Raw genomic sequence first — 13,768 nt, 5'->3', positions numbered from 1 at the left:
ACATTATTTCTAGAGGGACAGTCTCCTGGGCTTGAGAGGACACTTGATAAGCATTTGTCATGGATCTCTGATACTGACTGCAGACACAGTTCTTTACTCTCAAAGCGGCAAGTTTAATGGAGTTGAAATGGAAAAGCAGCTGAGTTCCTTTCATTGTTTTACTGACAAAAAAAAATTAGAACTCGTAACCGTCCACGAACTGTGGACGAAGGATGGGCGACAACGAGAATCCGAGTCGGGAACTGAGGGACAGATGCTTCCCCGAGGGCACCGGGCGGCACCGTCGGACCAGAGGGCCGGCTCGGGGAGCCGTCGTGGGGAGGTGCGGAGAACCCGCGACCCAGCCGGCAAGCCTCTTCTGCGGTCAACATGGCACCCGAGAGCCCCGTGGGCGTGGTCTTGAGCTGGACTCGGCCAATAGGCAAGAGGCGGGGCGGGGCACCCTCCCAGCACGCCTTCGAGCGGGGGGCCGGGCTTCCGGGAGTGTGAGCCCTTGCATTGGTCGAAAATGGAACAAGGGTGTGAGAGAGACCAATCGCGCTGAGCCTTGGTAGGGCCGTCGCCATAGCAACGCGCGGAGCCACCTGGGAGAGGTCTCTGGAGTGTGACCCACAGCCTCAGCAGCCCAGGTGCGGCTGTGACCTCCCCGGGTCAAGGGCCGGTTGGCTGCTAACCCCGGTTAATCCGCGCGTCCAGCGCTCCGACCAGACTGCCTGGCCTGTCTTTCCCTTCATTGTCTGGCCGTCAAGCCCTCTCACCCTGCACTATACTCAGCCCACTAACAGCCGTTCCTGCTTCTGCCTACAGCTTCCAAGTGCCAGATGATGGAGGAACGTACCAACCTGATGCACATGATGAAACTCAGCATCAAGGTCTTGCTCCAGTCTGCGTTGAGCCTGGGCCGCAGCCTGGATGCGGACCATGCCCCGCTGCAGCAGTTCTTCGTAGTGATGGAGCACTGCCTCAAACATGGGCTGAAAGGTGAGCCTGAGGGGGCGTCCGGGGCGTGGGGATTCGGGCTCGCTGTTTGCGCAGCGTGTGTTCATCCATGCCAAACATTGTTCTGGGTGCTGGGATAACAGCAGTGCACAAGGCAAACAAGGTCCCTGCCCACAAGACGCGACATTCTAGAGTGGCGCTGTCAGATGGAAATGTGCAAGCCACACGTGCGATTTCTAATGCTCTAGTAAACACTTTAAAAAAAAAAAAGTAAAAAGAAACGGACGAAATTAGTTTTTAGTAATATATCTTATTGAACCTAATACAGCCAAAATATTGTCATTCTGACAAACAGATATTTTACATTATTTTTTATATTGAGGCTTAAAAATCCACGTGTTTTATAGTTACAGCACACCTCCAGTGCACTAGCTGCATTTCAAGTTCTCATTAGCACTTGTGGCTAGTGACTACCTTAGGCAGCACAGTTCTAGAAGAGGAGACAGACAAAAAACTCAGAAGCAAACATAATTACAAAATGCTACAAATTCAGGGAAGCAAAATGGGTTCAATGATAGGGAATCAAGGAAAAAAACCTTTCAGCTAGGATGGGAAGGTCTTTCTGGGGAGGTGAAATGTGAGCTGAGACCTACAGGAGAAGGAGTCAATTGTGCAAAAGTTTAGGGCAAGAGCATTCCTAGAAAAACACAACCAAACACAACAGGTGCAAAGATCCTGAGCGGGACGAACCTTGGTTTGAAGAAGGCACCAGGTAACTGAGATGCGCTGAGAAGGGGATGAGGTCAGAGAGGTTGAACAGGCTGGATGACATAGGCCTTTATAGGTCAGGTGAGGAGCTGGATTTTATTCTAAGAGTATTTGGAGGATGTTCAGCAAGGGAAATACAAGATCAGACTTATATTTTAAAAAGAACTTCCAGCTATGTGGAGAACCAATTGTAAAGGTGGAGACATGACAATTTAGCATCAGGGAGACCCATTAGGGGTTATTGCAACGATTCAGATGAGGGATGGTGGAGATGGTTTGAAATCAAGCATTGATTTTGGCATTAGATGGGAAGGAGAAAGGGGAAGGATTTCACAGGTAATTATTTGAGCACTTGTTTTTTGTGAGCAGTGAGTACTTGGGAGAAAGAGCACAGTGGGTCTCTCAGAGACACCCTGTCGTCAGAGGGAGGAGGGCTCATTTGTTTCCTGGCCTCTCCCAGTCCATAGCTGGGACTGAATCAGGAGGAAGCAGTGCAGCTCCGTGCAGTCATTTGGCTTTTGGGAGAGAGGCTGTGGGCCCCTGAAGACATTTTGCAAACTGTTCTTATCAATAACATTTTTGTTTTCCCTTTTAGTTAAGAAGAGTTTTATTGGCCAAAATAAATCTTTCTTTGGTCCTTTGGAGCTGGTGGAGAAACTTTGTCCAGAAGCATCAGATATAGCCACTAGTGTCAGAAACCTGCCAGAATTAAAGTGAGTGAGAAGTAGTTGTATCGATTTGATGTTTTAAAAAAACAAAACTCTCTTGTATTTACTGATTTCTCAACTCCTTGCTGATAAAGCGCTTTCTAACTTAGAACAAATTGTTGCACGAGCCACACTCTACTTTAGTCCCAGCTATGCTTTTCATTTTCCACATGAGCTTGGGCAAGCTTTGCCCCTCTCTGAGCCTCAGTTTCCTTTCCTTTAAAATGAGTACAGTGAGTCCTGGTTGTCACACAAGGTCAAATAGTGTGAAAAGATGTCGCCTAGAGAGCAGTTACAGGAGGGAAGGGAGGAGTTGCACCTCTGACATCCTGGCTTTGGATGCACCTGCGCGGTCTTCTGCATAATGCACTGTGAGTCAGACTTAAATTCCACAACAAGGGACAGTTGTGAAAAGGCTGGGGCTGATGAATCACGTGCCTTGTCTGGGTTTGCCCTTGGGATCCCTGTATATAGGCTCAGAAATCAAAAACTGAGTGGAACACAAAAAGGCATGGCATGGAATCTGCGTTTAAAAAGGGGCCCTAGAGATCCTTAGGCTAAAGCAGAAGAACCCCGCGGAGCCTTCCCCAGCAGACCCAACCATCCAGCCCCGGGCCTTCTCCTGCAGGTCTGGTCTGCTCCATTTTCAGATAATAGCAGCCACCACTGTGAACTAAAGGCCTGCCGTGCACCAGGCGCTGTGCTAAGGCCACTTCGTGATCTCGTTTTATCCTCCACAACAAGCCCCTAGGAAAGCTGTTGGTGTCCCCATCTACAGGTGTGGAAACTGAGACTCAGAGTGGTTAAGGAACTTGCCCAAGGTCCCTCGCCAAGTGAGTGTGGAGCCAGGAGGAGAATGCGGGTCTGCTGGACTCTGAAACCTTATCAATCCCCTAACCTCCATTGCTGCCAAGCCCTGTGCATCCTTCTCAAGATAGGATTTAAGAACTCGTTCCCAAGTTCCGCCCTCTGAGCCTGCACACGCAAGATGAAAGCCTTTTGCAGTTGTTATCCTCTCATGTGTTTACTTGCTGACCCTCTCATGAGCTTCCCTTGGCTTCTGCTTTGTTTCTTCCATTCTTTATGTGGTTCTGCTGCCCATCGCCTTCCAACCAGCCCACCCCCTCAAGAGCGCAGCACTAGGCCGGTCCCAGGGTGTTCTGCCTGGAGCGGAGCCAGACTCTCCCCACTTGCATTCAGGCCTCAGTTTCCACTTAGGCAAGGGAGGCGCTTTTGAAGTCTTGTTACTCTAACAAAAAGCTTATTGTCAGCCAGATTCACTGCTTCTGTGTCCTCATTAACCCTGTGGATGCTAAACCCCTGCCGACCTGCACAGTGTCTGCCTTTTTAGGAAATAAGCAGTAGCTCCCTTTTCTTGATTCCCCCGGAGGGGCCGTGTGAGAAACAGCTAGTGCTTTGTTCCATGAAGAGCTGCAGTGTTTTTACTATTTCATGAAATAGTAAAAAAAACTTCCAAAACTTCTACAGTATTTTGGAAGTTATGACTCATGTTTTTTGAAGGGGAGAGACAGCTCTAAGGTGGTTTGAAACTTGCAGGATGAACTTGGCATCCTGAGAGGGGTCTCTCTAGAGTTTAATTCCCTTGTCCAGTTGAGATAAAAACACCTTTTACAGCATGGCCTGCCACCCCAAATTGTTCATTATTCTCCTGCTGTGGTTTGTTACTAAGCGTACTGTTACACAATGAATACGATTTCACATGTTGGCACTTACAACCAGACAACAGACAAGGCCTCTCTCTCTCTCTTGAAAATTAAAAACAGCCTTTTAAAATATTATTATCATATACCCTTTAATTAGGAAACAAAAACAAGAGAAAAGAGATGTTTTTGTGAGCCCACTACTCAGGAAAAAAACCCAAAACACTGAAGTTAGTGTCAATATCCTTCTAGATCCTAAAGGTGCGAAGTCTGATGAATAGAAAAGACGGATTCCCCTCCGCCCCCCCCAGCACTGTGTTGCATTCCTTCCGTGGAAGACTGGTACTATCCACGAAAGCCACCACGGCACCGACCCTTCGAGCCGGCATTTCCACTTCTCGGTGTTTCAGCCCACAGATCTAACATGTGGAAATGACACACGTACAGAAATACCTACTGCAGTGTCATTTGTAACAGCAGAAGGTTAGAAACAGCCTAGATGAAAAACCAGCTAAATAAATTCTGGTGCAGCCCAATACTGGAACACTCTACAGCTATGAAAACATGAGTGAGAAGTTCCTTGTGTGTGGAAAGAATTCCAAAATGACAGATATTCAGTGAGATAAGCAAGTTATAGAACAGTATGTATAACATTACTAATTTTTTTATAAAAATGGGAGAAAATAAGAATTTCTTTTCATATGCACAGAAACGTTTGGAAAGTGCACCTGAGCTAAGAGCAGCGTGTTACTGTATGGAGACGGGGAACGGGAAGGAGCAGCACGCAGTGAACTGTACATGCTGTTTAATAGCCCTTTTTCCATTTAATATGAGATTTCAAACCTTTTTCCCATATTAAATATTCACCCACAATGTCATTTTTTTTTTCGATGAATAACTTCTCTATCACATCATTTCTGAAATGAGCACATAGCATTCTGTTGTATAACCACCCCCCACCCCACCCCCACTTTGAGCCTTGGGGTTGTTTTCAAATTCTCATTATCCAAACAGTGCAGTGGTGACCATCCCCAAACATGCGTCTTGTGTGCATCCTCGGTCACTTCCCTGTGTTACTAGATGTGTTGACGGCCTGCTGTCATCAAATGTCTGTTGTACCAGTTTACACTCCCACCAACAGCACACATCAGTGTCCACTTTCCCCATCCTGCCAACATCAGATACCCTTTTCTCTACTATATTTCCTTTCCTTTTTACTCTGGTTTACCGTCATTTGTTGGAACGGTGAGGAATCCAAAGCCTTCTATACTGATTAGGTTGGGCGCCCTCTGACGCTTTGACGCAGATACAAAGTGACAGCAGTAATTCTAACGTTCTGGGATATTACACATGCAGTTACTCTGCTCAGAACAGAATCTTTTTCTCTTAATTAGTGTTAGGTCTACAATTGGGAGGCTTTTTCTTTTCCTTTAACGTTTAAAACAGATCTTTTCAAAATCGCACCTTTGAGATTGGTTGTACGAGGTGAACAGTACTGAACCGAACACTTAAAGCTGGGTGAGCTGGGGGCAGGGTGGACATAGCTCAGTGGTAGAGTGCACACTTAGCATACGCAAGGTCCTGGGTTCAATCCCCAGTACCTCCATTAAAGAAAAAAATGGGTAAGGTGGTAAACTTTGTTATGTGTATTTTACCCCAATCAAAAATACAATTGTACCTTTGAGCTAATGCCTTAGAAATCTTGTGGGACTTTAACACTTCAACAACTATGTTCAGGGGGAGGGTTTGGCTCAGCAGTAGAGTGCTTGCCTAGTATGCTTGAGGTCCTGGATTCAATTCCCAGTACCTCCATCAAGTAAATAAACGTACTTACCTCCCCGCCAAAATAAAAATAAGAATCTCCTGACAACTATGTTCTATGTTAGTCTTTTGCAAGAATGTTTATCCATTATACAGTCTAACCTGATACTTCCTAGCTCCCTGTGAAATTTTATGAATACTTGCCAAGTTTTATCTAATTGTATTTGTTCCAGAAATCAGCTGTTTGTGGCTTAAATCTTTTTCCTTTTTTATTTCTTGGAAAAGAAAAAGTACATGCCCGTGATACAGGTCTCAGATAGTCCCCAAAGGAATGAGCCATGCCCTCAGCCTTCCCCGTGGGCTCCCCCAGCCGCCGGGACAGCTCTGCTCACAGGTTCTCTGCATCCACAAGCACAGGCGTGTGCATGTGGGAATGTGTGTTTCTCCTGGGCTCAGCTGGCTCTTTCCCCTTGGTGTTTTGTTACTGGCATGCTGTAACAGTTTGACTCTCTGTTTGGGTTCTAGGACAGCTGTGGGAAGGGGCAGAGCTTGGCTTTATCTGGCACTCATGCAGAAGAAACTGGCAGACTATCTGAAAGTGCTTATAGACAATAAACATCTCTTAAGGTATTTCATCCCCTTTTCTGCTTGCCTTCTGGTTTGTAAGTAATTAGAACACAGTTCTGTAAATCATTTGGAATTAAAACAAGGATGTAGAGGGGAGGGTACAGCTCAGTGGTAGAGCACATGCTTAGCATGCACGAGGTCCTGGGTTCAATGCCCAGCACTTCCATTTAAAGAAAGAAATAAATAAACCTAATTACCTAAATAAACCTAATTCCACCCCAAAAAAAGTTTTTTAAAAATTTAAAAAATAAAAATAAACAACGATGTATAATGTACACAGCTTTTATTCAAATTATTTTTAAGTGTAAATATTCTGTGGCTTAGTTTTAAAATAGTATTTTATTTTTGAGCACTGATATCTAAAAGTCATTATGAATGAAGATTCATATTACTTTTCATTTTGAAAAGCCATTTGAAGACAATTCCTCTAAAATACCTAAGATGAGGTAACCAACAGCCTTCTCCATTAAGTGTCAACAAAATGACATTTATTTGATTGGATGATAGGAGGGGGAAAAATGACTTTAACTAGATTCAGGGGCAATTTTCAAGTCTAAAACCCTGCTTTTTGTAAAAGAACAAACCTAGATTACCTGTTTTAGGATTCCATACTCAGTTTGTAAACGTTTATATCTCTTGGCTTCAGTAAAGATGAACTGGCTGTCTCTGAAATTTATGACTGAGTTCATTTTTTATATTTATAACTATATTAGCAAAATTTCTAAGAGGAATTTTCTCCAGGATATGAGAATGTACAAGGGGAAAAATCTCTCTAGAGGTAATTCCTTTGTCTAACTGAAATAAAAGTATCTTTTATGATACGGCCTGTCACCCAAAATTTTCAAGTCATGGCTTATTATTGAACATACCTTTACAGGATAAATACTGATTTCAAATAGTTCACATACTTTGCACTTTGAGTACAGTTACACTGAGTAACTTTAAGGTACAGATTTTGTTCCAGTGAACTAATTCTTAAAACAAGTTCTCATGCACTCACACCCACAATGGTGAATTAGCAAATCCCTGGTGAGCAGAGCAGTAATGGATGGCGCCTACTGCACGTGGCTGAGGGGACTGGGGCAGGTAAGGAGGTACAATCAGCCAGTGTTGTCCTGTGGGTCGCAGGGAAGAAGGAAGGGCTTTACTCTTGGGGGAAGGGGAGGCTGTGGGATCCCACTTCCTGTTGACATGAATGTCAGTGTAGAAGTAGTTCATAGGGACACAAAAGAAGGAGTCAGGGGGCAGGAGAGGCAGAGTGATGTTCCGGAACACAGGCACCAAGACATGAGAAGGACTGGGGGTCCAGGATCCGAACGGAGGAGTTCACCTTGGACCAGAGGTGGGAGGAGCCACAGGAAGAGAGGCGAGGCTAGGGAGGAAGCAGCAGCACACGAAGCAGGAGCCGGAATGAGAGGCAGAAGGAAATTCGGACAAGGGAGCCTCTGACTCCCGGTGGGGCTGGCAGCCAGGCCGCGGGCTAAGAGGCCACAGGGCAGGTGGGTCCGGGAGAAGGCTGGTGAAGGTGTTTCTGTCCTGTGGATCCCTTTTCAGTGAGTTCTATGAACCTGAGGCATTAATGATGGAAGAAGAAGGGATGGTGATCGTCGGTCTGTTGGTGGGACTCAACGTGCTTGATGCCAATCTCTGCTTAAAAGGAGAAGACTTGGATTCTCAGGTAAAACGGGAATTTTAACTCTAGATGGAATGCCTTTTTTGGGCCAGGGGTTTTACGGAGAATCTGCAGACGTGTGCTGTACCCCCGAAAGGAGCAGGGGGCACCCGGCACAGGACTGAGCAGCTGGCGAAGGTCTCGGGAAAGGGTGAAGACATAGCTTGGGTGCACAGGGAACGCATGGTGTGTCTGGGGTCAGGAAGCAGTTCTCGGTGGCTGGGACATGGGGTGCTCCGTGAGTGAGGGGACACTGCAGGCGGGGTGGAGTTATCCTGCCACCAGTGACGTGCCAGCAGCTTCAGCTTTTGTCCCTAGAGCTTTGGAAGCCGTAGGAGGTTTTTAAGCAGGATCCTGAAATGATCAGGCCTGGGATTGAGGAAGATCGATCTAGCAGCCAACCAGGTCGTGAGTTGAAGTAGCCAAGAATACAGAAAGCAAAAACATTGAGCAGGCAAGTCTAAAAGTCCCGAAAGGTTGCATAGGAAGTGGGAAGGTGACTCAGAGAGATCTGATAGAGCAGAGCCCCGAGGAAAGCAAGCAGGAGGGTGCAGGGTGCCCTGTGAGGTGGGGCAGCCCTCTGCACGGGAGCCAGTGAGCAGGGCTGAGACCTAAACTGGTGGCCGGGACTGTAAATCAGGACACCGTGCCCCATCGTCGCCTCCACCCCTCTTCAGGGCATCTGTAGCTGTGGATGGGCCACCACCTGGCCTTCTTACCACCACATGTTTGGACACGAAGCATCTAAAGCTTCCCCAGTCCCTTCGGGGCCAGGTCAGCTCTTTTGGTTTTTTGTAACCTCTCCTCGCTCTCTCTCTTTTTTTTTTCAGTAGTTTTCTTGTTTTTGCATGTTGAAAATTTTTCAAAAACTACAGAGAAGTTTTTTCGAAAAGAATCAAAATATCACATATAATCCCATTATGTAGAGACAGCTAAATGGGTGTTACATTTGGGGATGTATCTTCCCAGCACATGAATAAAGGGGTGTGTGTTTGTATTTATGCATTTCAGAGAGAGATACTTGAAGTTTCACTTTCTCATTAAACCAAAATATGATTATTCCAAGTGCACCATTTTGCGATTTTGTAATTTGCCTTTTTTTTTTTTAGTTTTTCACCTTTTCTACTTCTTTATTATAGATTAAAGATATTCAGCATTTTTCAGAATATTTTGTTATAAATTTCTGGTTTCTTAGGGCTTATTTTCCCTGTAGAATTTGTTTGGTTTTTATGCAGCCAAATTTCATGGAGTTTTCTGTTATACCTTCTATATAGTATTGTGCTTAGAAGATCCTTCCACATCTAAAAATTAACCTAATTTTTAAAATGAAATATATATATTTTGCATTTAAATAATCTGCTGATCATTCATTTTGATGCAGTGTGAGGTGGAAATCTAGATTTATTCTATAAATAGTAAACAGTTTTCTGAATATCATGTATTAAAAATTATTTTCCTAACTAATTTGAAATTCCACCTTTATCATGTGTGAAATTATATGCTAAGGCTTATTTCTGGACTGTGTTTAGTCTCTGATTTCTTTATTTTATTTCTATGCCGGTTACATAGTCTTTTTGGTAGGGGGAAGGTAATTAGGTTTACTTGCTTTTTTTCTTCTTTTTCTTTTTTTTTTTTTAATGGAGGCGCTGAGGATTGAACCCAGGACCTTGTGCATGCTAAGCACGTGCTCTACCCCTGAGCTCCATGCTCCTCCCTGCGAAGTCTTTAATCCCTGTTCCCATGTAGTGTGGTTTATGCTCCGGCAGCTCACCTCCTGATACTCTTTCCAGTATAGCTGAGGCTGTTCATTCCACCAGATGACTTTGAACATCATTTTGTTGATTCCAGAATAAAAACTTGAATGGGATTTGTATGAAATAATAGACGTGATAGAGCCCCCTGGCCCGTTCTCACCTGGAACACGCTGCCTCTTGTGTGTCGCCATGAAGTGTGACTATTTACTGTTGATGTCTGAGGGATTCTCTTTCTCGTGTTCATTTTTTTTAACATTTTTTATTGATTTATAATCATTTTACAATGTTGTGTCAAATTCCAGTGTAGAGCACAATTTTTCAGTTATACATGAACATACATATATTCATTGTCACATTTTTTTCACTGTGAGCTACCACAAGATCTTGTATATATTTCCCTGTGCTACACAGTATAATCTTGTTTATCTATGCTACATTTTGAACTCCAAGTCTATCCCTTCCCACCCCCTACCGCCTTGGCAACCACAAGTTTGTATTCTATGTCTATGAGTCTGTTTCTGTTTTGTATTTATGCTTTGTTTGTTTGTTTAGATTCCACATATAAGCGATCTCATACGGACTTTTTCTTTCTCTTTCTGGCTTACTTCACTTAGAATGACATTCTCCAGGAGCATCCATGCTGCTGCAAATGGCGTTATATTGTCAGTTTTTATGGCTGAATAGTATTCCATTGTATAAAAATACCACAGCTTCTTTATCCAGTCATCTGTTGATGGACATTTAGGCTGTTTCCATGTCTTGGCTATTGTAAATAGTGCTGCTATGAACATTGGGGTGCAGGTGTTATCCTGAAGTAGGGTTCCTCCTGGATATATGCCCAGGAGCAGGACTCCTGGGTCATATGGTAAGTCTATTCCTAGTCTTTTGAGGAATCTCCATACTGTTTTCCACAGTGGCTGCACCAAACTGCATTCCCACCAGCAGTGGGGGGAGGGTCCCTTTTCTCCACAGTCTCTCCAGCATTTGTCATTTGTAGATTTTTGAATGATGGCCATTCTGACTGGTGTGAGATGATACCTCACTGTAGTTTTGATTTGCATTTCTCTGATAATTAGTGATATTGAGCATTTTTTCATGTGCCTATTGATCATTTGTATGTCTTCCTTGGAGAATTGCTTGTTTAGGTCTTCTGCCCATTTTTGGATTGGGTTGACGTGTTCATTTTTATTAAACGTGAATGTTGGATGCTGTCAAATACCTTTTTGGCATCTATGAAATGTCATATCCATTTTTAACAAATATTATAATTGAATTAATTTGTGATTTCCTATTGTGATATGATCCCCACATTCCTAAAGGAAACCTTGCTTGGTCATCATGCATTATTCTTTTAGTGTGCTCCTAGGTTTAGTATGTCTGTGGTTTGGGGGGAATTTTTGTGTTTCCACTTATGAATGACACCCTTCTGAATTTTCCTCCTCTATCCTGTCTTAGTCACTTTTCAGTGTCAGGATTGTATTAACTTCATAAAATAGGCTGGATAGTGTTCTTCTTTTTCCTACTCATTTTTGTACCACAGTTTGTTAGAGCAGGAATTAGTTCTCTTTAAAGGTTTGTTAAAACTTGCTGGTATGACCATTTCAGCTTTATGCCGAAAGCTTTGTGGTCCTCGGTTCTTTGACCACTTTAATTTTTTGCATAGCTTTCGGTCAACTTACTGGTTTCCTTAGTCTTAGAACAATTTTTGGTCCTTTATATTTTTCAAGACATCATTTGTTTCTTTGAGATCTATTAGTCATAATACATAGGTTTTGTTTTTAGTTAACTCTTCCCTGGTTTTCTATTGTATTACGTAACTAATTAACAGTCACATAAACAGTAACGGTCACTCACAGTTGCGGGTTGGCTGGACTCAGGGAGGCGCCTCCTAAGGGCTCCTGCAATGACAGGCAGTTAGCGCCTAGGGCTGGAACGGCTGAAGGCGGGCGCTGTCACTGTCCTCTGGGCTGAGAAGGCTCAGTGAGCTGGGGCGGGAGCAGCAGGGGCCTCTTGGGCATCTCTGTCTGCATATGGCCTCTCTAATCGGTCTCCAGCCTGGTGCCTCAAGGTAGCCAGACTTCTCCCCGGGAAGCTCAGGGCTTCGAAGATATGTGCCCAAGGGACAGAGCCAGGAAGAGGCCCTTCCCACCTTTGCTGACCCGGCTGCGGAAGCCACGGCATCCTTCCTGCCGCTCTCTGCTCCTCAGGTCAGGCAGTAAGGCTGCCCAGGTTCAAGGGCTGGGAATGTAGATTCGTGGGAAGTACAACAGAGAAGTTGCAGAAACCATCACGTAAAGCTTTGGCTTTAACATCGGTGGGGCTGATAAGGAGTTAATGCTGCACGTGGTATTCTTGAGTTGAAACTCTATCCTGCAGCTTTCTTCATATCATGACATATCCACCCTCTGCATTCCCTGTTATGGTTGTGTAGGGTTCTGCGACATGGCTGTCACAGGGCTGATTTAAATATTTCTCTTTTGATGGACCCAGTCTTCCTATATTTCAAAGGAATGGCTTCACGTACTCACACTGGCCTGGATGGTGGCAGGCTGGGGCTTTCACTCTCTCCCTCTCCTGTGCTTCGTTTCTGGACAAAGCCCCCGACTGTGAGATGTGCAAGGGGGCTTGGCCCTCCCTAGTTCCCCACAGCGGCAGAGAATGTCCCCTAAAGCACTGACTGGACCATTACACCCTAATACGGGGACAGGAGTCCGAGCACCAGTAAAGATCACCGCTTCAGTCCAGAGATCCAGGACTCCCTTTTTTCTTTATTACTTTGTACCCAAAGAACTTTGTTGATCTTTGTCAACAAGTTGATTATTGAATAAATACAAAAAATAAATCATAACTAGGTGGTAAAACTTCAGAATATTCCCTTAAATTCTGATTTTTAGTACATTTTTCTTCTAGAAGGTGATGGGGTTCTTTTTCTTTTGTTTTGTTGGTGTGATTGATTGCTACTTTATAACCTGGTTAGCCTAACAAACTGTTTGTAGGAAAGAGATAGGAATGTAAATACCTTGAATTTTAAAGATTGTAAGATTTGTGGAAAGTGGAAAACATTATTTCTCATTTAAACTTACTTTATTTCAATCAGGTTGGAGTGATCGATTTTTCTCTCTATCTGAAGGATGTGCAGGATCTTGATGGTGGCAAAGAGTAAGTACTGCATTTTAAGCTGTCCTGCATGTTTTTAATGAAATTCCAGCAAAGAATGCTACTTTTTTATTGAGGTATAATTGGCATTGTATTAGTTTCAGGTGCATAACATAATGATCCAGTATTTGTGTATATTACAAAATGATTACCACAAGAAGTCCAGCTAACATCCGACACCATGCATAGTTACAAACAATTGTTTTTCTTGTGACAAGAACTTTTAGGATCTACTGTCTTAGCAGCTTTCAAATACAGTGTTGTGAACTGTAGTCACCATGCTTCACATACATCCCCGGGGCTTACGTGTCTTATAACTGGAAGTTTGTGCCATTTGACTGCGTTCACCCACTTTCCCACTCCTGCCTCTAGCAGCCACCAATCTCTGTATCTGTGAGGCTTTATGTTTGTTTCTTTCTTTGTTTCAGAGTCCACGTATAAGTGAGATCATAAGATATTTGTCTTTCTCTGTCACTTAACATGCTGCCCCCAAAGTCCACTCATGTTGTCAGAAGTGTCAGGATTTCCTTCTTTTTTGTGTGAATGTGAATGTGAATGCACCACATTTGCTTTATTCATTCATCCATTGATGGCCACTTAGGTTGTTTCCATATCTTGTCTATTATAAATAATGTTGCCATGAACATGGGGGTGCAGATACGTTTTCAAGTTACCTTTCATTTTCTTTGGGGTTTTTTTATGTATTCATTTTACAACGTCATA

The 13,768-nt window shown here is 43.9% G+C and overlaps 1 protein-coding gene across 2 annotated transcripts in view; it reads left to right on the top strand.

The window, feature by feature from the left end:
• Window positions 1-13,768, top strand: part of RUFY1 (RUN and FYVE domain containing 1) — a 44,157-nt gene that overhangs the window by 6,842 nt on the left and 23,547 nt on the right. The window contains exons 1-6 of one of the 2 annotated variants that reach the window (XM_072947110.1): window positions 524-629; window positions 808-981; window positions 2,303-2,420; window positions 6,362-6,463; window positions 8,018-8,141; window positions 12,987-13,048. In XM_072947110.1, coding sequence (XP_072803211.1) covers window positions 822-981; window positions 2,303-2,420; window positions 6,362-6,463; window positions 8,018-8,141; window positions 12,987-13,048 — 566 coding nt within the window. In that variant the 5' untranslated portion in view covers window positions 524-629; window positions 808-821. Of the gene's footprint in view, window positions 1-523; window positions 630-807; window positions 982-2,302; window positions 2,421-6,361; window positions 6,464-8,017; window positions 8,142-12,986; window positions 13,049-13,768 lie in introns of those variants that run through there. The other variant, XM_072947109.1, reaches the window with a different exon arrangement.

Source organism: Vicugna pacos, chromosome 22 (assembly GCF_048564905.1).
Source record: "Vicugna pacos chromosome 22, VicPac4, whole genome shotgun sequence".
Classification (NCBI taxonomy): domain Eukaryota; kingdom Metazoa; phylum Chordata; class Mammalia; order Artiodactyla; family Camelidae; genus Vicugna; species Vicugna pacos.
The sequence above is the reverse complement of the archived record's forward strand: the minus strand, read 5'-3'. Positions and strand labels throughout refer to the sequence as shown.